Raw genomic sequence first — 26,147 nt, 5'->3', positions numbered from 1 at the left:
CGGTCATGGAAAAGCTGTAAGAGTCATGGAATTTTAAAATGTTATTTCCAAGCCTGGAAAAGTCATTGGAAAAAATAAAATCCCAAAAGTTTTGGAAAAGTCATTGAAATTGGTTGCATTCATATGTTCTTGTCATTCATTTATATTCAGTTTGAAATAATTAATGTGCTTTTAAAGTAAAGATGCTCAAAATATAGAAATTCTGAGTACATATTCTTTTCATAAAACTATGGTTTCATTAATTTGTGTAATTTAATTTAATGTATACTATGCTTTGGTGGAATTCTCACTTTTTTATGTATACACCGAGATTTCACAAAATATTTGGTCATGGAAATTTGGTTTAAAGTCATGGAAATCCATTGGTCAAAATGTGTATGAACCCTGTGTTTGATATGTCCCCCTATAACCTGATATACCAATACTTAGGGTGCACAGTCCTCTTAATAATGCCATCCTTTCCACTCTGATAACAATGCAAATATGAAACAAATACATGTGGCAAAGATAATAACAATTATTAAACGTTTCAGCATAAAAAAAACCATTTCAGAATGGTTTTCGTAAACTTCTATAGTGTTACCACTGATGTCACCTTTCCAGAATGTTTGCGCAAGTCAGGTAGAGCCTATACTGCAGTGTTCCTCCTCTGGGTCTGGGATGAAGTGGGGCTGATGAAGGAAGTTAATCCAGAACCAAGCCGAGGTCACTCAGTCAAATATTACCTGAGACTTGCTCACACACACACGCGCGCGCGCGCGCATACGCCACGCAAACCAAAACAAACGATACAAAATGTTTTAACTGACTGTAAGGCCTTTTAAAACTTCATATATTAAAAATGTATACCACAACACCAGACCGATGCACATTATGTAATGCCCAGCGATGCTATATTTTATCCTTTCAAGCTTTGTCAGATCAGCGATGTCACAGAACTGTCAAGTGTTAGGGAGACACCAAGCTCGTAATATCTGCGACTCCTCGCGCCAAGGGGAAACGGATTTCAACGCAAGACATCGTCGAACGACCGACAGGTCACAGAATACGACGCAACACCACCTCGCGGACGCCCACTTCTCAACTGACGGAACTTCTTCAACCAATCGGAATGCAGCGGAACGCCGGAGTAAAAAAATCGGGGGAGTTTCCGCTGTGTCCATTAACAGAATTGAACCGCCTAAAAAGTTTGTAGTTTCACTCAATATAGTTGAGTATTTGTCGACGTTTCAATCGGAGCGCGGGACCTATGTACATCAACGTTAGTGTTTCGCAAGCTAGCCATATGACGTTCCGCAAACGTGGAATTAAAAGATAATTTCTTCACGTTAAAGTTTACTATGCCGGCGTTGGCTAACGTTAGCTAGCTAACTAACTAATTGGCTAACTTAGGAAAAGCCAATGCTTTCCAGCGCGGTTATAATGTTTACAATGTATTTGTTGTTCTATCTGTTGCGTTAAATGTATCGTTAACTGTGCTTTACAGAGGTATCATAACGCTTGAGAGATGGGAAGAGAGAAGGACGCTAAAAGAGAAGGAGACGGGGAGGCCAAGCACAAATTAGCAAAGGTGAAACGGTTGCGTGACCATGAAGGAGATGGTGCCTTAGGAGATGCGCTCAAGAACAGGTGAGTCGTGTGTAAAGATGGATGGAGAAAACGATTTTCCTAAAGGCACTTATCAGGCCAACAAAAGTTATTTTCGAAAATTATAGTTTCCTCTGTCAGACTTGGCGAGTTAAAGCAGCTCGCTTCCAGTTTATCCTTATGACCCAACGGCAGCACAACCAACATCTGTTTGTTCAGGATCAGGTTACCCATACACAAGCTGTTTTTTGCATGCATCTTGTGATGATCTTTAGCCATTTGCTTTGTTGATATGCGTTTTAAAATATCAATTTGGATGAACATCGCATTCCTTTTTAATGGTGATAAATCAGGTAAGCGTGGGATGTGTGTGTTCGCGCGCGTGCTTGCTACTAAAGGACACAAATACCAGGGTTGTCAAGAGAACTGGCTGAGTTGTCGTGCAGGCCAGTGGCATTGAGCGTGTGCATTACATTCACTGTGTACAGTGGGTACTCCATCTTCATATGAATATATTATTTTTTCCTTGATATCTGATGCGTTCATTACCATGCGCATGTGAGCAGACAAATGAATGTGGAGTGATCTGTCATTGGCTTGTGTAATTGATGAGAACAGCGAGATGAATAGACACCTACACGCGCTGCTGGCAGCAGAGCAGCCAGCCTCATGTTATTTCATGGCACACTGACTGAATTACTGATTTAAGTTTAACTGATCCTCATCAGCTACAAGAGTCAAGGAGCACATTTCCCTGAGCATGAAAGGGCCTCTTTCTTTAAATGTTGTAACTGCTCTAGTCTGATGTACAAAATAGGAAATTCCGAATTAAATTAATATTGCTGGGGAATAGTTGCTGCTCAGATCCATGTGTGACCCTGAAGGTTGGAAAGGTCCAACTATAAAGAAACATGTTTAGACGTATGAGTGGAACCCTTTTGAGACACTGCTGGTCTGATTGGTGGCATTTTATAATGTTGTCCTACGAAAAGGGTAGCGCTGCTCATTTCTCATTTTACAGCTATTAACAGTACACGAAAATATGTATCTGGAAACGTATGAGGCAAGAAAGAGGCGATGCACTCACATATTATGGATTTATATTGGTTCAACACTGCATAGTTTGACAGTGTGATCGGAGTGTACAAGCTTCACAAGCATGATTGACACTTTGTTAGATATTTCTTGGCTCTGATTGGCTGTTTTTCCGTCAGGCCCTAGTTGAATCTTGTAAATACTATTAGAAACAGTAAGCGAAGAGGCAGAGAAACTGATTTTTCTCCCACAGATTATCCATCTCATGAACAATTGTTAAGATATAGTGACAGTTTGACAATTAGTTTTTTTATTAAAGTTACCAACTGTAGCTTGAAGTGTAGCTCAAACTATCTACTATGTAAAAGTCCCTGTAAAAGAGAAAGCAGCTTCCACCCTCGTTCCACAATATTTCTCCTAATTGATCATGTGATACAAATACTGAATCATTAACAAGCCTTTTCTTTTTCTCTCATTTTCATCGTGATAAGCAGTGCAAAGTCAACTAATGCTACAGAGAAAACTGAAAATGGAAAGTCTCTTAAAAAGGTAAAAAGCCTTACTTCTTTTCTCTCAATACTGCGCAGGGCTAGATGTGGCTAAAATCTACACAAGTGTATAGGCTGAGGCGAATTTAGAAACATCTTAATGGAAATTTAGTGTCATCTTGACCGGGGGAAGGCTCGTGATGGCCATGCGAATTTGGCTATAACTCGTGTCCTGTCCGGAATTAGCACCAGGGTGAAGATTCCAGCCCCAGTTACCCACTGACCCCAGTACAGACTGTCGAAACTGCAATATGTGCAACAGCTTGTCCTACTAGGTTACCTCCGTGCGGTTGGGAGTCCCACATCATTTTCAGAGAATATTTACATGCACACCAACACTATATGCAACACTCACCCATTGAAGTTATCTTCCTCTTATCTTTAATCTTATCTTAATTAGGCCAGCTTGTAACTAAGAGCCTCAGATAAAGGGCTTTGCATGACATGTTTTACAGGTTTCAAGATTAAAAAAATATGATGCACGTACATGTACTCACCAGAAGCTAGAAGATAAAACGTATCCTCCTTTTGATTGTATGGATGTTTAAAGACTATGTGCATACGTATGTTTATGTAAGCATGAACACAGTTAATGTGCATTAGGGCTGCAACTAGCGATTGTTTGGATGAAAAAAATGTTTTTCTCAAAAAGCATTGATTTGCAACTTTTTATTAAAAAAACAGAACTGACAATGCAAGTTCACAGTGCAAACAATCTTAACGTTCAGGAATGTATAAAAAAATAAAGAAATATAAATCAGAAAAGTTAACAGGAATGTCAGAACTTGTTTTCTACACTCACACACAGATGCTCATAAACACACACACACACACACACACACACACACACACACACACACACACACACACACACACACACACACACACACACACATTCACAGATGCAGACACTCACAGACACACATTCACAGACACACACCGCATAACTTATGGACTGCACTTTACCTAAACAAAAGTTATTAATTAGATGCGGAACCACAAATCCAAGCAACTCTTCCTCTGCATGTCATGAAGAGGCTTCATCATACAGAACCATGTAGACATCATACCGGACTTGTTGAACACAGGTTGGCGTCTGCACCTCCAGAGGAGATATTTCACATTGCTTCTCTTGAAGCCACTGCGGTATTTTAGAACAAAGAAACGTGGTTTCAGTGAGATGTTATCTAAACCAACAGCGCAGCTCAAACACTGGGAATGAATGACTAGCGATACAGCGGGCTGCATCAAAACCTCCTAGACCTTCTGTCTGTTGTGCTCTGCGCTCAACTCAACTTTTATACTCAAACATCTCCGCGACTTAATGAGCGGTGTTATAATCGCGCAACACAACAAATTGATGATGACATTTGTTGCCAACTTTTTTTATTAATCAATTCTTGGTGATTTTATAGATTAGTTGTTGCAGCCCTAATGTGCACAGTGCCGTAGGCCTTCTGTGTGCAGTGCATTACAAATATGCTGTGTTGAACTCCTCCCCTCAGGTCAAGACACCTAAGACTGAACCACTGGAGTCAGCCAGCAGTCCCAGGTAGGGATGAAGTCACCATACAAGTAGACTGCACCTTTTATTTTTAAGGCTGTGATAATTAACTGACAAGTAGAGTTGGATTGATTTCCACTGGTGTCTGCAAGGTGATGCACATGGCTGAAGTTGTGTATGTTTACAAGAAAGTTCATGTGTTTTTTTTGGGCGAGCGGTGTAGATGAGACACTGCAGAGTAAGTCCCAAAGAAAACTAAAACTACGCCAATATGGCAACATTTTAGATTTGAAATCAAGGAAACGGGTAAGTGGAAAAACAAGTCCTTACAGTCTCAAGAGCGGACTCTCTGTCTCATTATGTAATGTTCGAGTCAAGTGTGACACTGTGGTATTTTTGTGCTATATTTTTTTATTTTGTGGTGATTTGAAATGAAGCTTTGTGTTTAGCTGTTGAAGGCCCCTGGATAGAAAACCTCCCAATTTGTTAATTCTACAAGAACATGTACTTTAACCTGCATGGAAGACAAATATCTCAAGAAATGAGAACGCATGGTTTGAGTAGTTTAACGCTCAGCAGGAGTATTTGTTGTGATGGTAGACTTTGGCCAAAGACCTGCTGTGTCAAATCTGTCTCACAGTAGGGTTTCTACAGAGTTGCTAATGGATTGTTTCCCAGATGTTGACTTGACCCGACCCAATGTGACTAGAGACATTCCAAAGGATATGTCTGTTGGGAAAATTGTTTTGCTGAATTCTGGCTTTTAATGTTTCCCTTCATGTTTTTTTTCTTCCTCCTGACAGAAAGGCTCAGGTGGCAACTGTGCAAGTTGAATAGGTTTCATGCAGGGAGGAAATTTAAGGGCTTGCAGCAGAGTTAGGGAAGAAACATAAGGCTATTAGAACCACGGACCGTAAATGTCAATGGACGCAATGACCCACCCTCCTTTTGTATAGCTTTTTATGGATTTTGATCAGTGGTGCATGATACCACAAAAACATGACCATTTACACACGCACACACACACACACACATACACACATACACACACATACACACACACATACACACTGTTTTTCCTTCTCTCCACATTGAGCAGTTGAACTGAACAGCTTGGCAACAGCACACACTTGCATTTGCAAAGTAAACAAAAAAGAAAACTAGTTCTTTACAACACGTAGTTTGACGCAACAACCTTCTTAATCTGAATTATCTACTGGGTTGAGTCTGCAGTCAGTTTGGTTCTGTAAACTGGATTCTCAGCAGACAAAGCTTTGGCGAATGACATTTTCTTTTTGTTGCAGGCTTTGTTTTTTTGAATAGAGCATTAAATCTGTCATATTTCATGATATTATCACCTAAAGAAATTGGAAAATCAAGTGGCTGACTGGCAACTGGCAAGACACAAAAAAGCTGGCAGAGAAGGTGACAGGTAACTTGCGCACTACCATACCAATTAATGGTAAAAGCTAAGCCAAACCATGACTCTTCTTAGACCACAGCCCTCTCTGTCGTGTCATCAAATATTTTAACACATCCCGGATTTGTGAGGCGTATTTCTAACCAGGCGACCGGAGCAGTCAGTTTTTTTTTTTTACTATTTAAAATGGCTCTCGCAAACAATATTTAACCTTTTTTTTAAATTTAATTGTGCAACATTTTGACCATTTTCTGACTAAGTTTAAATGTCCGGGACATTAGAGTCTAGACATCAGGAACATCCAACCATGTCCTTGTTCTCCTTTGGTAAGGACTAAGCATTCTCCCATATGTGAAATTTGTAGTGAATTAAATAAAGCTCTGGCTTTCAAGTAGCTAACCTACTGCGGTGCTTAAGAGCATTCACTGTCAGCATGAATGGGATTGTGAAACACTAACACCTGCAGGTGGGCAGTTAGGCTTGTCCATTGACGTATCATTCAAAATTCTTCCATCCCAGATGGGAGCTGGCTCTAAAAGCCTTATGCAAAGGTAACCTGCGGAAATCAATTTAGTAGTCAGTGTAGCTGGATTTGGCGCATGTTCTCCCGTACTTGCAGTTTATTCAAAGATTTGTTCTTCATTTGTCAGCATGGTGTCTTGATGGAAAATGTCATGCATTTGGGAACAATCACTCTTACCGTGAGTGGACCTTTTGTGTTGTGATATGGGCCAAAATCCCTAATTGCGTAGTCACACTTGAGCGCTGTGCCGGTTCTGCCGTAGACAGTTCCTGGACGAACGTAGCACTGTGAACTACGACAGTTTTTATGATGATTGAACTGGACTGGCTGGATAAATACAAGGATAAGAAAAATGGAAGTGAGAGTATGTTTGTTTGATTTAAAGAAACTAGTGTATAATGGTCAGTAAAGGAATGAAAAGTTGACCCCAACAGGTAACATGTTCAGTTTACTGCGTACCTGAAATATTTACAGATACCATCATTCAATTTAATATGCACTCCTGCACTTCCTACTGTATTGACTTTGTTTCTTTTAAATCTTTTTTTCAGAAATTGAGTACGATTTTTATCTATTGCTGTCCACAAATATATATTCCTCTCGATAGAACAAAGGTCCCATCTCATCTTGTTCTGAACCTGAACACGTACAGCGTTTGCTGCAAAAACCAGAAGGAGTCATAGACCAGAGGCTCATTACTCTCAATCAGAAGATATCAGGGGTCACACTGTAGAAGTACAGAGAGTGCATTAGGCTCATACAGTGTGGACAGGGTAGTTGCTACTTTAGCCTCTTGTAATTAGGATTCAGTAAGCCAGTTTGACAATTACAGGCTTGACATTATCCACATTCCCCCTTAACTAATTGTTATGTAAAGGAAACAAGAGCACGGTCATTTATTCGCAGTGGGGACTCTAATTTGTTGATTTCTTAATTTGAGAATTTCCCTATCCAGTATTTCCTTACTCTGCAGGGAAACCCTAGCAGTTGTATAATTATTTTTTTTCAATTTGTAATTGCTGCAATTTTGTCATTATCATTACTGTTTCGATAATGTTGCGTAATTACCATAATTATGTGTGATTTCTTGTGGTCATTGTGTGCTTGAGGATTTTTTCCTTCCCTCTGTTTCGCACGGCAGGGCAATTTTGTCCTCGTTCTGTAGCAAACAGTGTGGCAGACAGCAGAACAAAAGCTCAAGTCAGATTTTCGAGGACAATATAGAATAAGATCTAAAAAAAAAGTCTGGAGAGGAGTGCGGAGGAGGGGGGGGGAATAACAGCCATTGAAGATGAAAAGTTCACTCAACTTTATATTGGCAATGACTGTTCCACTTCTTCTTGTGGTCTAGAGAGTCGCTGAAACAGGAGCCAGAGGTTGATGACTTTGCTGCAAAGGAAAAAGGATTGAAAAGAAAAAGAATTAAGGATGAGTCCACTGAACGCCCTTCACACTCCGCTGCTTCACCAACGTAAGTCAGCAACTCTGGCCGTGGATTGGCCAGAAAAAAGATAACATGTACTTTTTTCTTCCCCTAATATTAGAGTATGGTTAACAAAGTTTTAACTCCTGTAACGTGTGTGTGTGTGTGTGTGTGTGTGTGTGTGTGTGTGTGTGTGTGTGTGTGTGTGTGTGTGTGTGTGTGTGTGTGTGTGTGTGTGTGTGTGTGTGTGTGTGTGTCTGAGAGAGAGAGAGAGAAATTTGGTAGTTTCTGCACATTTTTCCCCCATTTTGTGTTTGCTATAACTATTCTCCGCCTGTCCTCTGGGCACCTGCAGCTCAAAACAGAAAAATAAGCGACATGGGCAGGAAGAAGAAAATGACAGAGAAGCTCGGAAAAAGAAGTCGAAGAAAAGAACAGAAAAGGTAAACCTTTGTCTCCCCCAGGAAATCTGTCAACATCAAAATTACTCCTACTATATAATATACGTTTGCCGGAAACGTGGTTCACGATTGGAGTGTTTTGAATTCACATCTTGAGTGTTTTTCTCGGGACAGACGGTAAAGAAAGAGGAAGGAGAGCATGCAGTCTCAAAAAAAACAAAGAGGACAAAAGGGGATATTGAGGACGCACGACAGTTGAAGATCAAAAAAAAGCAAGAGGAGGAGCAGAGTCGCTGGAGATGGTTTGGAAATGCTTTTTTTTTATAGCTGGCATTGACCTGGACACATGCACACACAAACACAAACTACATGAGGAAACCGGAGGGCAGCAATCTTCCCTTTCTCAAATGCATCCTCATTTTCTTACCATCTTGATTTCTGTCAGGTGGGAGGAAGAGAAGTACGAAGATGGGATGAAATGGAAGTTTCTAGAACACAAGGGACCCTCCTTCCCTCCTGAGTACCAGCCTCTGCCAGACAACGTTCACTTCTACTATGGTGGTCAGTTGAGCAGAGATGTTGAATGGGTCAGAAAGGGTGACTCAAACGGGGCTGAAAGAAATGTTTTCTCTCATGAGTATCTTTTTAATTAGGCTCGGTACCTCTCAGGCGCTGTTCAGACCATTCAAAGTAAATTAATACATTTCCAGCACTACATAGTAAAATCACCGCATAAAAGCTGAAAGTTGTCAATAAAAAAATCTATATGGAAAGCTGTCAAGATTACACAAAACTGTTATTTTAGATCGATGAACAAATTGGTCAGACAGAAGTAGTGATCCCAAAAATAAAGATATGGTGACAAATAATCAAAAAAGATAGAACGCAAACAGCTCAATGCACCACACATTTCAATTTAGAAAAAGCTGTGAATTCTTTAAATGATGTATCGTAATCCCACCGTATTCATAAGGTCTCAACATAAATGTTTCAGAGTTCTTCTCACTGTTTGTCTCGAGGGTGCATTTGTGTGTGCGCCGTCCTGGGCACTGAAACGCAGGAGAGGAGATCGATAGACAGACGGTCTCAACAAAGCCAGGTTTTTTATTTTAATTGCTTGCACAAGCTAAGCTACATTTGTTTATGATTTTGTTTACATGCCTACTTATATGCAAATTACTTGATGGCCGCAACGCAATGCTCCACGTGCAAAGATGCAATACTTTTTTTTTTTACTTCAAATCCTGCTGTATGGAAAAGAAAAAGGTTTTTCTAGTAGTTGCTTATTGTTTATCTTACTGACTGCCTGAGTGAGCAGGTGCCGGCCCTCGTAAAGAGGAGGTTCACGCCAGAGAGCTGGCCTGTACGTTTTAATGGCATAATTTCAGTTTCATATAGCGTACATAATATTATGTTCTCTCCAGCTCTTATGATAAAAACAAAAAAAAATCCAGACTCCACTATTTCCATTACTTGTTGTATGTACAAACGAGTGCAACACTGACTGGTTTCTGGGACACACTGTTTGGTTTATCCCAATATTTAATCATTGTCATGTATACGATGGCTCAGCGTAGTTATGACAGAGCAGTCACCTGCAGCAGGATAGCTGACCGTACAAAAGCATTGAAGCAATGTCAAAAGACCTTTGCCCTTTTGTACAAATTTTAAAATGGTACCGGCAAATTATACTGTAACCTTCACAAGAAACTGCTTTGAAATCATACTCAAACTTTAAAGGAGCAATGGACAAAGTTGCGAATAAAAAGAAAGAGGTCTTTTGTGAGCAGATCTATGGATGAAGATGTACAGGTGCGCACAGACACAATCAGTAGCTGCACACTCGCACAATTGGATCTCCAGGACGCTAAAGGTGTATTAGGTCAAACGCTGATTGATGACTGTGATTTGCTTTTGCTTTGTTGAGCAGTCGAGCCACAACCGGGTCCTACAGGGAGTTGGTTTAATCTATTAATTTCTGTGCTTGCATGTACTTGTTTGTAGCTCACTCTTGGTAGTGGGGCTGAATGTAGATCTTTGTCCTTGTCGCTATAAATCTATGCATTAGTCTGACAGGACTCAAGAGGAGCCGAGGCAACTGTTATACTGTAGCATGTGAGATCTAGATCTGAGCTTTAAAAATTAGGACAGAGAGGCCATGAAGCAAATTGAGAGTCCCATTTTGTGTAGTGTGTTGAACTTGTGTTTGTCTGTGTGCAGGTAAGGAGGTGAAGCTGCGACCGGCAGCTGAGGAGGTGGCGTTTTTCTTTGCCCAGATGTTGGACCATGAGTACACCACCAAGAAGGTGTTCCGGGAGAACTACTTTAAAGATTGGAGGAAGGTAAAGCCAGAATGAGTCTACGATGTATTGTCTTTTTTTGCGAGAGAAATAAAAAGCACCCTGTTGGTCAATATTGAAATTTGGCCACTGACAATATTGCCGTAAGAAACAAAATGGCATGGCAAGAGAGACATGCATAGATACAAATATCTATGGACTGGAGGTGCATATGATGCAATACCCATAAGTAGTCGATCAACTAGAAGTGTGAAGCTTCACAATTCGATTTCATTACAATTGCAGTCAGAACCCTTGAAAGATTTAATTCAAGCAGTCAGAACCCTTGACCGTCTGAACTCTTTTCATTTAGAAAGTGCTTTAGAAAATCTCACTACAACAGTCTATATTGTAAAAAGTTACATATTTTGAATACCAGTATATCTGTGACCCCACATTAGTACACACAAGAATGAACATCCTTCTTCAGTGCATTACTACACTTGTGCTTTGGGTAACACAAATCAGGATTTCACATAACGGTGTGACGACAAAGTCTAACCCCTCACTAACCGTCGAAGCTCACACCTCGAGCTCAGAAGTTTATCCATGTTACTTCAAATGAGATGAAGGCAATTTGACATTTGCATGAAAACAAGCCCTTTAAGTTTCAAACAAGAGTCCCGTGCTTTACACGAGTTTTGTCAGATTTCTAAATGTCAACTGTAGTGTCTTTTGGCTAGCTGCATGTCTACTGATGCTGCTCTCACAGTGTTGACGATCATTTTCTGACATTAGAGCTTTGTCTTAGTCAGAACTCAAACTACAGATGACATTAAAGTACAGTATTAGTTGTTTGTATTTAGTTTTGTAAATTGTAGAGAATACGCTTGTAAAGTGTAGTTGCGGGGGCTGTGGCTGGTGTCTATACCCTGGTGTCTGTCGGGTTGTCCTATGAATAGAGAAAACACCTTGCCAAGCCCCAAGTCATATCATGCAGAATTAATTTTGCGCTGCTTAGTGCTCAATGCACTTGAAAACACGATTTGTGTGAAGGCATTGATATGCTAATCCATACAAGTAGCTCCCCTGCATATGAACAAATCCAATTAAACTGTTATTATAGCTGGAAAAACTCTTCCTTGCTCCACTGCCCTCAGTGCCCGCCCACAGTTGGGTGTCAGTCATCCTTAGACAGAGGCACTGAGTGCGTGTCTGTTCTGTCAAGAGTGTTTCTGGAGAGAAGTGTGTTGTGCATGGATTGGTTGTAAAAGCCACTCGTGTTGTCATGGCATTTTGGCACCAGAAACTTCCAAGATGAACCATAAAGTCTCCACTGAATTCCCTTTGTATTGCTGCACTGATCGTGACCTCTCTGATGGGGTGACCGCTTGTGCAATAACTTCAGAAAGTTGACAATTATAGTTGAAACTCTGCTGCCCTTTAGTGTACTGCTGTGTCATGCCTTCTGAGGAGGAAATGGTCTATACTGTTATGAATGGCCTTTCATAACAATACCACTTTTCTTTCTATCCACTCAGCCTCTGTAAAGATGAGTAATTAAGCTTAAGGTCACTAATCTGCTTTGATCAAGCTCATCCCGTTTGTTTTATTTGATGATGCATTAATGTGTAATGTGCTATTTGACAAACAAAGGTTGTGTACCCTATTAATAGCTCCTAGTAAATTGAATGAAGCAGCAATGTGTGCAGATCCTTTGTCTCTTTCTTCCTTCAGTTCAATATAAAAAGGGTGCACAGCAGAAGTGTTTGATTTTTGCACCATTTTTCTGATCAATATTGAAATTTTGAAGTCAGTTGGTTTCAACAGGATTTCCTTTGATTTTTTTTTTTTTTTGATAAGTAGTGGAAAACAGATGGCTGGATGAATATTATTAACTCATTTTAAAATGGTAAAATTGCCTATCACCAAAAACTATTGACTGAAGACATTTATTGATGTGTAAAATTTATCTTTTTTATCACTAAAAGCTATCCGTGTTTTTATAAAGATACAACTTACTCAAGAAGGGATCACACTTGAGTGTCAGATTTGTGTGTTTGTGTCCATTTAGGAAATGACCCAAGAAGAGAGGTCGCTGATTACAGATCTCGACAAATGTGACTTTGGAGAGATCCATTCCATGCACAAAGCCAAGGTGGAGGCCAGGAAAAACATGACCAAAGAGGAGAAACTAGTAATGTTCTGGCCTCTTTTTTTTTTTGTCTGCGTCATGCCTTTCATATTATTCAATTCTTTCTGTTTGTGTCTAAAAGTCAGCATGGATTATTTTGTTTGAAGAAAAAAAGACAAAATGATGGAATTCAAATAATTTGATTCTGTTGTAGGTTTTGAAAGAGGCCAACCAGAAGGTAGTAGATGAATACGGCTACTGTCTGCTGGACCACCACAAAGAGCGCATTGGCAACTTTAAGATTGAGCCTCCGGGGCTGTTTCGGGGTAGAGGCGAGCACCCAAAACAGGGCATGCTGAAGAAGAGGATCCAACCAGAAGATGTCATCATCAACTGCAGCAAGTGAGTGAGGCAAAGGGCTCAAATTGTACACAGATGTGTGACAACGTAGTGAGGCATAAGTAAAGGCTGGTGTGATGAAAAGCAGATCTACTAAAACTTCCATCACCTTTGCTGCTAAAAACCCAGTGATAACACCTCCTAATGTGCCCTTCTAGCTGGTAGACCTCAATGCACAAAGGATTTTTAAAAGCTGCATGTTTTTCCTCGTGTGAAATAATGCATATCCATATTGACAGCTGCATAGGCTAGTATGAATAGTAATGCACTGCTGCAGATGATGCGGTATTTGGATTTTGACTGAATTTTTGCTTTAGGTAACGTGTATGTGAAATACCTTTCTAGCGCTGATGTCATACACTTGCGTTTCGAAGGCGCGCGCCCTTTTAGGAGGCTGCGGCTTATACTCCAATGCTGTGACTGCTCACACACCTCGTTCTGTTTTGCTCTCTCTCTTTAATTGACAGAGAATCCCGCATCCCTGTGCCGCCTGATGGTCATCGTTGGAAGGAGGTTCGATGTGACAACACTGTGACATGGCTGGCCAGCTGGACTGAGAACATCCAGGGTGCTATTAAATACATCATGCTGAATGCTAACTCAAAACTCAAGGTAAAACGTAGTAGTCTGCTACAAACAGGCAAGAAAATGATCCTATTTATGTACGACAGACACGCACGCCATAACTGAGCTGAATGCACACTTTTTAATTTAAACAGTTGTTTTTCTTGTGAGAGTTCAGGGACACGCAGGCACAGACTGTTTGCTTGTGTGGCTTTATTTAACTCCAATGTTCTTTTTGGGCGACTGTGGCTCAGTCTTTCAATGTGCCCATCTTTCAATCAGAGGATAGTTGGTTCAAGCCCCGGCTCTGCTAGTCCACGTCGTTGTTTTCTTGAGCAAGACACTTAAACCTGAATTGTTCCCCGTTGCTGGATCTATGGTGCATAGAGCAAAAATATGAGTCACTTTGGATAAAAGCGTCAGCTAAATGTATTGTAAAAATTAATACTTTAGGTTTTTAGATTGGACCTTCAAGTAATAATTTTCCTGCACGCACCTTAATGCACCACCAGTGCAATGTTTTCATAGCAGCCGCTGTTCTCAGCTGCTTGCCATTCAACACAAATGTAATATTTATGTAACTAAGTCATTTTAGTAAAACAACAACAAAAAAGAATGGAAACAAGTCACTGACTAAAAGGTAGAAAAGAAGCAAAGCACCATGGGAAAACACCAATAACAAGAGAAAAATGTAGGCAGCTTGTTTTTGTTTTTTTCGAGAAACAAGAAAATGTGAAGTGTGTGTGTATATATATATATATATATATATATATATATATATATAAAAATTAAAAAAAATATTTGCTGACTCCGTATTTCTGTATTGAACCTTTTTCATTTTAATCCAGGCAATTCAAAGCATTTGATCATCTTGCCATTGTTGGTGCTAATTCATTGAGGTCAGCTTGGTTTCTGCAAATTGGCAAAGCAAATTGTCTGGCTGCCTCTAGCACACTGAATTGAATGGTGCTGAAACAGCCTGCAATCCAACTGAGACTAAAGAGATATATTCAGCTAGAATATAAACAACAAAATTGAATCCGTCAAAATGGGCAGTCCACGCACCAGATGGTTTGTTGACAGAACCATCTTAGACTCTGTTGTTGGAAACGGTTTGGAATCGGGCAGGGACTTTCAAAAGCATACTTGTCGGGTGATTGTCTGTCAATCAAACCCTTCCTAAAGACCAGCAAAAAACATCCTCCGCGCTTCTTTCAATTCAGGAATACTCGCCGTTTGTGATACAACTAATTCTATTGCAGCTTCTACGTTAACTTCTTCAGGAGCCGCCGGCATTGTTTTGAACCAACGCTTGTCAAACACCATTACCAAAGCACGCTCGTGGTTCCTCGCAGGATGCTGATTAGTCTGAAACACTGTACTTTGAACATAAATAAACGCAATTACTTAGTAAGTATGACTTACAAATTCCCCATAAACCTTTGCACAGCTTTGTTTTCTTATTGTGAATACTGTTCCTTATAGAAAAAGAAAAAAAAAAGTAAACCCTATTGCTTTCAAATCAAGGCTGTGCTTTAGGTTGAAGCACGTTTGTTTTATTTGTTTGTCTTGCTCCTTTATCGGTCCTGACACCGTTGACTTTAGACCAGAGCTATGGTCATCAGATCTGTGCTGTGTACCTTAAGCATTAAGCATGCAGCCACGTCAATGAAACTCAAACTGTTTTGTAGAAGATTTGCAGTTAAGTCCTAATGTTTTTTTAAAAAATGGAATTCATGACATCCTGTCATTATTTCCCCTGCTCACGTTTTGCCCTCCATTTATTTGCTCTTCCTCTTCTTTCTTTTCCATCTTCACGTGTAAAGGTTAAGTTATTCCACTGTTGGCCTCCATGACAATATGTGCGTGTATTCACCGGTGGTGGGTTTAATTGCGTCTTAGTTCCATCTCCCAATATAAACTATAGCCAGTGACAAACAGGCAAAAAACATGTTGTCAATGGAGTTGTGTGATATTGCTGCCTGCATTCATGTCATGATTACCATTTTGATTACTGTTTTGATGAAAGGCTTTTCAAGGAAAATTACTTTGTCGTCATTTTGTTTCTTTAGTTCTTTGTTTCATGTCGGCGTTTCTCTTCTTCCCTCTCTGTTGTTTGCACTATTTTCCCTCCTTCTCACTGTCTCCTTTTCTTCATTTTGGTCCCCTCCTGCTCCCTGTTGCTTTATCTTTGTCGACGCCACTCTTCTTTCTGCCTTTTTTCCCATACTTTTCATCATACCCAGGGAGAGAAGGACTGGGAAAAATACGAGATAGCCCGGAAACTGAAGTTGTGCGTGGACGACATTCGTAACCAATACAACCAGGATCTCAAGTCTAAACAGATGGTGACACGTCAAAGAGCAGTGGCTCTCTACTTCATAGACAAGGTCTGTTTCTGAGTGGGTGGTTGAGGAAAAAGGTTGAAGTCAAAGATGATTAGTGTACCAAGGTTTTACATGTTTGCACACCAGTGGTAGAAATAAACTGCTGTCAGTTGAACAGATTCTCATTAGTGCTCATGTCTCATACCAAGAGCCATGTGTTCATATTGGAAACAATGCTATGTGTCTTGATTGCATTTGTTGTCTTCTCACATAGCTGGATGGAAGCTATTTCGCAATCAAATAAATGGATTATATATGTAATCATTTTCTTCCAGCCACCCCACGCTAATTATTTCTCTGCATTTAGTGAAATGATAGATTGTGTGACTGCTTTTGATCTCATGCCAAATTATTTTGTGGGTGCGTCGGTGTTCTCACTGGTCTTCACATGTCGCTCTGTGACTGGGAAGGATGGCGGTCAAAGTGCTGTCAGAGTGCGTGTAGTGTTGTGCATTTATCTCTGTATTTCTTTACCCTCCCCAAAAAGCTGGCGCTGAGGGCTGGTAATGAGAAGGAGGAGGGAGAGTCAGCCGACACAGTTGGTTGCTGCTCGCTCCGTGTGGAGCACATCACCCTTCACGAGAAACTGGAAGGCAACGTGTGTGTGGTGGAATTTGACTTTCTGGGTAAAGACTCCATTCGCTACTACAACAAGGTCCCTGTTATCACAAAGGTAAAGGAACAGTGAACATCAAAAGCACTTCTGCACTCGCATTCATCCCTGCTTTTATGACCTGAAGAAATTGGTTCTGGAAATACAAATAGTTGACAAAAGGCAACTCGTTTCTCAATTTCTTTGCTGAGGTCTTCTTCCACCACCATAAGTGCTGTACATGTCAGAACAAAACCAACATATTTAATTATGATAATCTAAGTTTTGCCCTTTGGGTTTTGGCAGACGTCCCTGCAGAGAAGGTCACTTCTATGCATATCAACGTGCATGTAGCCTGCAACAGAGAGGGAACAGGGAAATGTCTCTATGCACAGTTGTACATTGGATTCCTGTGGCTTTACTGGTTTAATTTGTCTATTAGAACGGTCCCTCTGCTCCAGTCTGCTCCTCTTGGATCACATGTTGGTAACCACTTGAGATAACTTTAAGTTGGCCTGTACATCTGAGCATCATAACATGGTTTAAATATTGTGGTCAAGGTTATACCTCATAAATTGTACTTTGTAGTACTATTGGAGTCAGTTTGTTCCCTTGTGTTCAACTTTCACTTCTTCTCTTATGCTGTTAACTTTTCACAATGCTTTATCTTTTCAGCAGGGCAGTACAAGTTTTGGATGTTGCAGTTGAGGTTCATGGCTACTTTCTAATAGGGATGAGTCATTAAATTATAGAAAATTAAGTATTTTTTGCAATACATTATTTTTAGGGGAGGGATCGAATGGTTCCCAATAATTATCAAATAGTGTTTTTGCCCGTCCCAAACTACTACGTTTAATCTAAGTGTATCCACCGCTCAGTACCAAATATTATCTTATATTAGGAAAGAAAGAATGGTAAAGAATGATAGAATCATTGTAAATAGAAGTGGATATAGAGAGAGAGAGAGACAGAGTCTTGTAGGATGATCCATGTTGTCTGATAACTTTTTAACCCACTAAACGGGCATAACTTTGACAATAGCAAAATCTTGCAAACAGTTTAAATTTCATGCTCAATTGATTTTACTTTAAAAATACATTTATAAAAAATGACTTATTCAAAAAATGCTGCCAGGTGTCTTCACAGCTTACACTAGTGCCAATGGGAAAGTGCCAATACGATTATTTAAAGAAAATAATTAAATATTGTCGCAATTCCTTGTCAGTTGTTACTGATACACAAAATAATGATGCATACTGTAATGAGCACCTTAGCTGAGGGTACAATACAAGAGAACCAAATGTGTCTGAAAACAAACTGTGTGTGTGTGCGTGTGCGTGTATATGCATATGTAAATGTGTCCGGCCCCTCCTCTGGTCTCAGCCCATGCTATCTTCTGTTCCAGAGATGGGGGGGAAAAGAAATGTTCGCACCTGACAGCCAAAGTGTTTTCTTTCTTGGCAGAATGTATAATTATTCAAATGAGTGCATTCAAAAGCAACACATTAGCTAGAAATAATTAGTCCCTTGCATATTTTAGCATCATCAATTCCCAAGGAAATCAGTGAGATTACTGCTAAATGTCACTTGGAATGTAATAATGAAACAAGCGTGGAAGGAAGGGGATATTCATTTTTAACCATAATTCAGTCTAATAATGTGGTTAATACATTTGGCTTATATGTACCGGTTATGCAATTTGTTGCTTCTGCAACAAACATAGGGCAAGACAGGAAAAGAGTACAAAAAACGTCAATAAAGGGGAGCGGAGCTATGCATAATATGGGGTGCCAAAACAGTATGCTCCATTTGTAGTTAAATGAAAGAAAAAGTCAAGTCATTGATTCTAAGCAGGAATGGGAAGTAGCCATAAGGGTTGATACTAAGCTTCTGCTGATGCGCCTTTCCCAACCATTGATGCCTACATGAAGACTGATTAGCACCTCAATGCATCACTCTATTGTTTAAAAACAAGTCCCTACTTATCTCTCAATCTGTAAGCCAGTTACAGCATTGAATGACTTCATCAAATAGCCCCAGAGTGTAGGGACACCTGCAGATGCAGAAACACATTGCGTTGGGAACTTTCAGCCTGCTGAGCATTTATTTATGCATGTATTTTCATTTTACACACACACTCGCACAACTAAACAAATTATACAATCTTACTTTGGGGTCTCTCCTGCTCTAAGACTTTTAGACAGACACCGATTAACATTTTCATCCCAAAAGCACTTGTTCTTTTCAGATTGTTTGCCACGGGGAACACTTTCCAAGCAAATCAGTCAGTGAATATTTCGGTGTGTTATGTAAAGCAACACATCTGTTGCTATTAATTGGTGCCGTGCATATTTTACAAGTTTCTTCGGGGAAGCGGTGCGTCCACGGAAGCCACAGAGTCGCTGGAAATGTCAGATGTAATGGTGCCAATTTCACTTCTCTGGCTCTGTTCTAAGATGGACAAATACAATCTGACTGTAGATACATCCACACACTAAGGTCCTTGTGACTTTATTATAGATTTATTTTACTGTATTTGTATAAAAGTGTAATTTATGGTGTTTCATGATGAATTCATTGATACGTTAAATGCCATTTCTAACTAATTTAAATATGTTTAAGATGGATATACAAATTGCCACAGTTGTGCCTGTAATGTTGGCATTTGATTTCTTGTAACGAACTGGTTCTTACAATACACATACATAATCAAATTTGTCTGTACATTCTTTCAGGTTTTTAAGAATCTTAAGCTGTTCCTGGAGAACAAACAGCCTGGAGATGACCTCTTTGACCGCCTCAATGTGAGTGTCTCACTGACGACTAACTACTGCCAGTGTTTTCTAAATTATTTCAATGGTTCTTTTTTTTTCCTTTTAAATCTGCTCACAAATGAATACTTTTACTTGGGTTGTCTAATAACTGTGAGACACTCTCAAAAGATTTGTAAAATTAAAAGAAAAGGCCAACTATTATTTTGTTATTTTCTCATGACAGAAGGCTGCAGTAAAGGAAAAAGCAGGGACCAAATTGCAAGGTGTAAGGGATGAGATTGAATGAGCCAATGGTGTGGAGAGATGAAAGGGGTAAATTGAAGAGAAGGGGAAGGGTATTGGGGCCAGGGAGACTGAAGGCAGCGAAGGAGTTTCAAAAGAGAGAAAGGATGGACACTGGCAGATAAAAATGAAGCTGCACAAGTGGAAATTGAGAATGAACATGCTGGGCGGATGAATTTCAACACATGAAGAAATCTGCCATCCTCTCAACCTCTTCCTCTCCCTGCAGGCAGCAGGGCCGCACAGCACGCAGCCGTTGAACACATGGTTAGTCCACCGCAGGGAGACGTGCGGCTCCTCAGGGGTGTCTTCAGCCCTTTTTTTTAAATCAACGGCATAATCTCTCTGTTTGAGACTGTACCCAAGGCTAACAGACTATATACTCAATATAGCGGTTTCTTTTGGAAGAAAACGGAGGACAGCAGCTCACAGCCCGGCAGTCTTGGGTCAAGTGCTCTGATTGTGAGGAAATATTGTGTGTGTGTGTGTGTGTGTGTTGTAGGTGGGAATGTATACAATGGATAAATGGTCACTCTGGAGCAGGGGTGGTTAACGAAACGGAGTGAGAAAGAGATGCAGATAAGGAAGCGCAAAGAAGGTTTGAGAGCCAGCCTCGTGTCTATATCTGAAGAGTGACAGGTGGGAGAAGGACGTTTCGAGACGGGACCAGAATGAGAGGGTGAGATGAGGAGATGGAGCAATTGAAGGAGTGCGATGCCTCTGCTCTCTGCCCTCTAGTGTGTCAAGAAATGTCAGGTCGTGTTGGAGGTGGAATGGTAATGGCGGCTGTGGGCAGGCCTGATTGGCACCCGCAAAGGCCAGGCCACTGAGAGAGCAGGGGGAGGGCGGGTGTGGAGGAGTAGACGAAGCGGTAGGAATGTGACAGCTGGTCCAGGTGAGGGAAGGTGAGGAGGGAGAAGGTGCAAGATGGCTGTAAAAGGGTTGGAGGTTGAAGAGAGGGAGGAAGGAAATGATGGAGTTGACAACCGGGCAGAAGCTGTAAGGCCGAGGCGAAGAGGAGGACGATGGAAAGAGTGATGGAAGATGAGAGGTGGAGCTGCAGAGTGTTATCCTCACATGCCCTTAATGTGGAGAGATGGTTGAAGGCAAATTAAACAAATTCGGCCTGACATGTAAACACACAGAGGTAACACCTTTTACCTTCACAGTAAAACAGAAGTCGAAGTGTCTTTATTTACAACAATGTGTCATGTTTTGCGAGTGAAACAGAATATGTATGCGAAGGAACACATAGAGAAATAATTAGACCTCGGGAAATGTATTTTCATGGCTCCGCATCAGCACCAGCTGGGGCCGCAGGCACTCTGTTTACCGGTGGTCCATCCGGTTCATTCTCCTGCACCTACCCCAGGAAAGCCTCCAGCAAATTTCTACAAATTTGCCACAAATGTCCATTTAAACTTAAGTTAGACTGAGAATTTGGTGATCAAGGGTCACCGTGACATCACAAAACGTTTTTTGGTCAAAATGAAAGAATCCATCCACTAATTATGACAATTTCATAAAGATTTTTAAGGATAAAATGATGCGTTGACATTTTGTATGGACGTTAACTGCAAAATAACAGTCATAGAACCATGAGGCGTTTTTATTTATTGATTTGTGTCTCTTTGAACTGCAGACATTAGAGTGCATAAAAGAATGTTGGTTGAATGTGGCCCGTGCTTTCAGAGACCTGCAATCATTCAGTGTTTGAAATATTAAGGCCCAATTGCAGTGAATAACATTTCTGAGGGAGTGAGTGCTCCTCAATATTAGATGCTATGGTGGTTGCACACACACACGTCCTGTTGAGGCCTGATCCGGGCTAAGAAGGAAGGTGTTTGTCTGGAGGTCTCCTCTCCAGAGTCCACATCATTAAAGCTACAGTAAACACATTGTCTGCAGTTCCAGTTTAACTGTAAGCATAGAGGAAGAACTAGCTGTGTAGTATATTCCCTCCCTTTTGAGCTGCTTTATTTGGCACATACAATTTTGCCTCCACTCATTTGCATCCCTTTTTTCTTTTTAACAAGAAACTGATGCAGAAAAACACCCACACATCATCATGGCCTGTTTAGTCTCCCTAGCATTAGTCTCTGTCGCCAATTGTCGAGCAGTATGTTAATAAGAAAGTTCCGGTACATAGCATCCTGTGTTTTAGATACCACGCCAAGGGAGTAAGAGAGGACCTATCATACTTGCCCCGCCAGACTGGCAGACACCTTCATTAGCATTGCAGGAGACAGAGTTAGGTAGCTCATTAGCAAAGCAGGAACGACAGCAACTGTGTGTGCGCGCGGATGTGTGTACCTGCGAGTCCTCCAGCAAGTTCATGCACATGTATGGATACATTAAAAAAAAAAAAAGCTTTTCTAATGGGGTCCTGCAGGGAATCGCATCCCCCTCACTCACCCCTTCGACAGGCGGGTCCTGACCCTGCTCTGATTAAACCAACCACATCATTATTGTAATCCTCACCAGAATCATCAGAACGATGAGGATTCTTCTGCCAGAGCTGCGAGTTCACCCGCAAGCTCATCTGGATGCTTTTTTTCTTCTTCACGCCTGTGAACTTTCATCTGCGTTTAGAGAAGCATGCCTCTAAAGTCCATATGTGTACACACCTCCTATCAGTATGTGTACAGTAAGCCTACGTGTTAGTTTTCTTTCATACCGGCGTGTCCCCCTTACACTGTTCTGTTTAATCTCTTCGCTGTTCGGTCGAAGCTGCATCCGACAGGAGCAAATGGCTATCTAACCACGGGCTATGACCGCTCCAACTTGTTATAATACCTACCGAAATGTCAGAGGGGAAATAGTACTCTGATCTCTTTTAATTCTCTGCTCTAATGGCTGGTGATGATAATGAAGGCAGAGATGGTGTTATATGCGTTTTTATTTGTTATGGTACAGTACAGACGCTTTACGCACTGCAGTGGCACAATGCCACAGTGTCACCTAGTGGTAGAGGTTTGATTGTCAGTCAAAAGGTTTTGTGGTATTTGTTGCAAAGGACACTGGAACACTTCCCATTTCTCCTTGCAGACGGGCATGCTGAACAAGCACCTGGGTTCTCTAATGACGGGTCTGAGTGCCAAGGTCTTCAGGACATACAACGCTTCCATCACCTTACAGCAGCAGCTCAAGGCTCTCACAAACAGTAAGTGCCAGACACTCACTGTGCTATAAAGTAGTTTGGCATTACATTACAAAAAGCAGCAGATCATATTTCACAGTAGCTAGAGAAGGTATATTTTAATACAGGTGTGTGTGTGTGTGCGTGTGCGCATGTGCATAATAAGACATCATTCTCTTATAACCTGTTTTTAATTTATGTTTTAGCTCGTTTGATTCAAGATAGCCTGACGCCAGTCAGCCTTTCCAGCTGCTGCAGGAGCACATTATCACTGTGCACAGTGCTGTGAATCTCTGCCTCACTCTTATCAGGGTCCCGTTGGCTGTCTGTGCCACCGTTTCTCATTCACAGATAGAAGTGTGTCACACTCTTTTCTCATTTCTGGATTGCCACTGAGAGCCAATCTGCAGGATGGCATGCGGTTGTACCTTGTGTTAGAACTAGTAGGTGAAGCTTATAGGGATCTGAATAATTGAAAGTGTGTGTGTTCAAGGTCAAGATTGGATATCAGCCTGATAAAATCTTTTTTTCTGGTCAGATTTGTGTTTCTAAAAGACAAATGACTGATCTGTCACACTCCACAGAGTCTGACAATGTGCCAGAGAAACTGCTGTCCTACAACAGGGCCAACAGAGCAGTTGCCATTCTGTGTAACCACCAGCGGGCGCCGCCAAAGACCTTTGATCAGTCGATGGCAAATCTTCAGGCCAAGGTAGGAATAGCTTGACTTGGTTTATCGGACAGTCATTCATCACGTTAGCTTTTACATGAGGATGATATGTTTCCTGTTCTTGTGATTCTGTAAGGAAGTTCAGTGCAGATTTCATAACCTTTCCAGCCCTATCAGTGATATTTTGAAGCAAACCATAATCCATACAGTACACAAACATATCACTTTCCATATGTGCTCCACCCAGATTGATGCTCGAAAGGAAACGCTGGGCCTCACAAAAACAGAGCTGAAACAGGCCAAGAAAGAGGCGAAGACCAAAGGCAGCTCGGACCCCAAGATGCAGACGTACGTGTACTATAGTGCTGGGAATAAAAACAGCACACTGTGGACAAAACAATTATAATGACGACAAGTAGCAATAGAAAGCTACCCGACACGTAAAAATGCCTCCAAACAACAGAGATAACTGCTTCGTGGTGAATAATGAGCCGTAGCTTAAAGCTGTAAGAAAGAAAGTTCTTGACCATGAAATTGTGTTAGTTGTGGTGGCAGTCCTGCTGTTAACTCGTTGAGATGAGCTTCCCTGCTATTCCTTAGTCTTTGTGCCTCGAGCCAAAAGGCAATTAAAAACACTCTGTTAGTTATACGTTGCAGTACGACAACCTTAATGGACCACTGCTTTTCTGTTTGTGTTGCCTTTTATTCATGATCAAAATGTTTGTTCACTGGATAATCATGACAGAGAGCATTGTGTAGTGTTGCGTGGGCGCACAGAAAAGAAACACTTGTTTCCGTGGGACAAAATTGTTCAAGGAAAAAACATTTAAGCCATTTGTGACAAAAAAGTGACACTTATGCGCAGTTACAAAACCCACAAATTAGTCCATTTACCCCTGTCCACCACTATCCCCAAGCGTGTTTAAATGTTTTACAATTTTCACTGTTTTTGTACATGCATCGGTTATCTGCCAATTGGAAATTTGCTACTTTTAAGGGATTTACGCAAAACATCCTCTGAATTCGGCCGCATACTGCTGAAAGCACACACTCCTTTTTGCTTGGCTAGAATGTGGAAAGCATTCACATTGAAAGACCAAACCTGTATGTTTCCTGTCAGTCTGGTCGAGCGGAAGAAGGCAGCCGTGAAGCGCTGCGAGGAGCAGCTGCTCAAGTTAGAGGTCCAGGCGACTGACAGGGAAGAAAACAAACAGATTGCACTGGGTACCTCGAAGCTCAACTACCTGGATCCACGCATCAGCGTTGCCTGGTGAGTGAACATGGACTCTATAAACAGCCTTGATTTGATGCCTTGGGTGCCTACACACCCACTGCCTCAACTGATGAACCGGCACGCCTTTTGTAGGAGCACAGACAAATGGAGGTTTTAAAGAGAACCACCTAGACCACCTCCACCCAGGGCCCGTATCACAAAGCAAGATGTTTGAGTCCACGGCTGAATGTGGGGCTTAACTTTCTAGCCTTGTGATGCTGGCTTTTTTATAATCAATGTTAACTACCATAGTTACCTGAGTTGCGCGGCCAACTCGGCAGGTTCAGCTCAGTGGATCGATCAAATATGTGTAAATAAACCACTCACTGACATACCGGTCTTAATTGAAAAATTCTTGCGATAAGACATTCTCACAAATAGCAGGAAGCTAGCTGACCCTTGTCGAAAGAGAATCTTTTCTAAAAACCAGGATTGTGGATAAAACATATCAGCAGTAGCAGAACTATACATAACATTTTCTTCAATTTAAAAAAGAAAACATTAATAGTGGTCCATCTTTTGTTTTCCTCTCTTTAGCATCAAAGCAAATATGGTGTTACTTTTAGCTCTGAAGAATTGCTTAAATTTATTCATTACAGTAATTTGTTCATCTTCAAACACAGCACTGTCAGTAAAAATGAATCAATTCAATACTAATTATGCTTACATGGTTAACCACATAGAATAAGGTTTTTAATAATCATTTCATGGCCCATTACAGTTTTTTTTTCTTCTATAGATTGCATACCATCAGTGCTTTTACATGTTCTATCAGAATACGTCTGTGCTTTTTTTGGGTAAAGAAAAGATTTGGGCTTTGTCAGACTGCTGGGTTAAGCTATTTATTTTGCATAGTTTATCTAACTATCGTTTTTCCATTCATTAAGGTGTAAGAACATGGAGGTACCTATGGAAAAAATCTACAATAAGAGCCAAAGGGATAAGTTCGCGTGGGCCATCGACATGACGGAGGAGGACTTTGTGTTCTAACTTTGATACGCTGATATCTAAATGCAATTAAGGAACCATTCACTTTAAATGCATACGGAACTTTAATATTGCATTCAGGAATATGTTCACTACTGATTTTGTACTTTTTTGCTTTCTGTTCTGTTTGTCGCTTTTGGCACTTCATTTTGTTGGTCATTTTGTTTTGTTTGTAAATGTAGTTTGCTCTTATTTGAATAAAGGTTCCTGCTATGCAGTTAAGTGA

General features: G+C 40.8%; 1 protein-coding gene across 9 annotated transcripts; it reads left to right on the top strand.

Moving 5' to 3' along the window:
• The first annotated feature begins 1,053 nt into the window (after positions 1 to 1,053).
• Positions 1,054 to 26,147, top strand: zgc:173742 (DNA topoisomerase I, mitochondrial). 9 transcript variants are annotated; one of them, XM_068602527.1, is made up of 21 exons: positions 1,054 to 1,187; positions 1,487 to 1,629; positions 3,114 to 3,171; positions 4,676 to 4,722; positions 7,969 to 8,088; positions 8,396 to 8,483; positions 8,616 to 8,743; positions 8,887 to 9,002; positions 10,662 to 10,783; positions 12,795 to 12,917; positions 13,069 to 13,256; positions 13,721 to 13,865; positions 16,064 to 16,207; positions 16,692 to 16,877; positions 19,532 to 19,600; positions 22,901 to 23,015; positions 23,343 to 23,438; positions 23,576 to 23,703; positions 23,909 to 24,009; positions 24,782 to 24,931; positions 25,822 to 26,147. In XM_068602527.1, the coding sequence occupies exons 2-21, from the start codon at positions 1,508 to 1,510 to the stop codon at positions 25,922 to 25,924; spliced, it is 2,349 nt and encodes a 782-aa protein (XP_068458628.1). In that variant the 5' UTR covers positions 1,054 to 1,187; positions 1,487 to 1,507; the 3' UTR covers positions 25,925 to 26,147. The 9 variants fall into 9 exon arrangements, 8 of the variants coding, with proteins under 8 accessions (XP_068458628.1, XP_068458630.1, XP_068458627.1 ...); XM_068602529.1 differs by having other exon boundaries at positions 1,125 to 1,261; positions 3,117 to 3,171; XM_068602526.1 differs by having other exon boundaries at positions 1,125 to 1,261.

The sequence above is a fragment of the Clinocottus analis genome, unplaced genomic scaffold (assembly GCF_023055335.1).
Source record: "Clinocottus analis isolate CAN_PGR_092001 unplaced genomic scaffold, fCliAna1.0.p SCAF_6, whole genome shotgun sequence".
In the NCBI taxonomy this organism is placed as follows: Eukaryota; Metazoa; Chordata; class Actinopteri; order Perciformes; family Cottidae; genus Clinocottus; species Clinocottus analis.
Note: the sequence above shows the minus strand (reverse complement) of the source record. Positions and strands in the feature narration are given on the sequence as shown.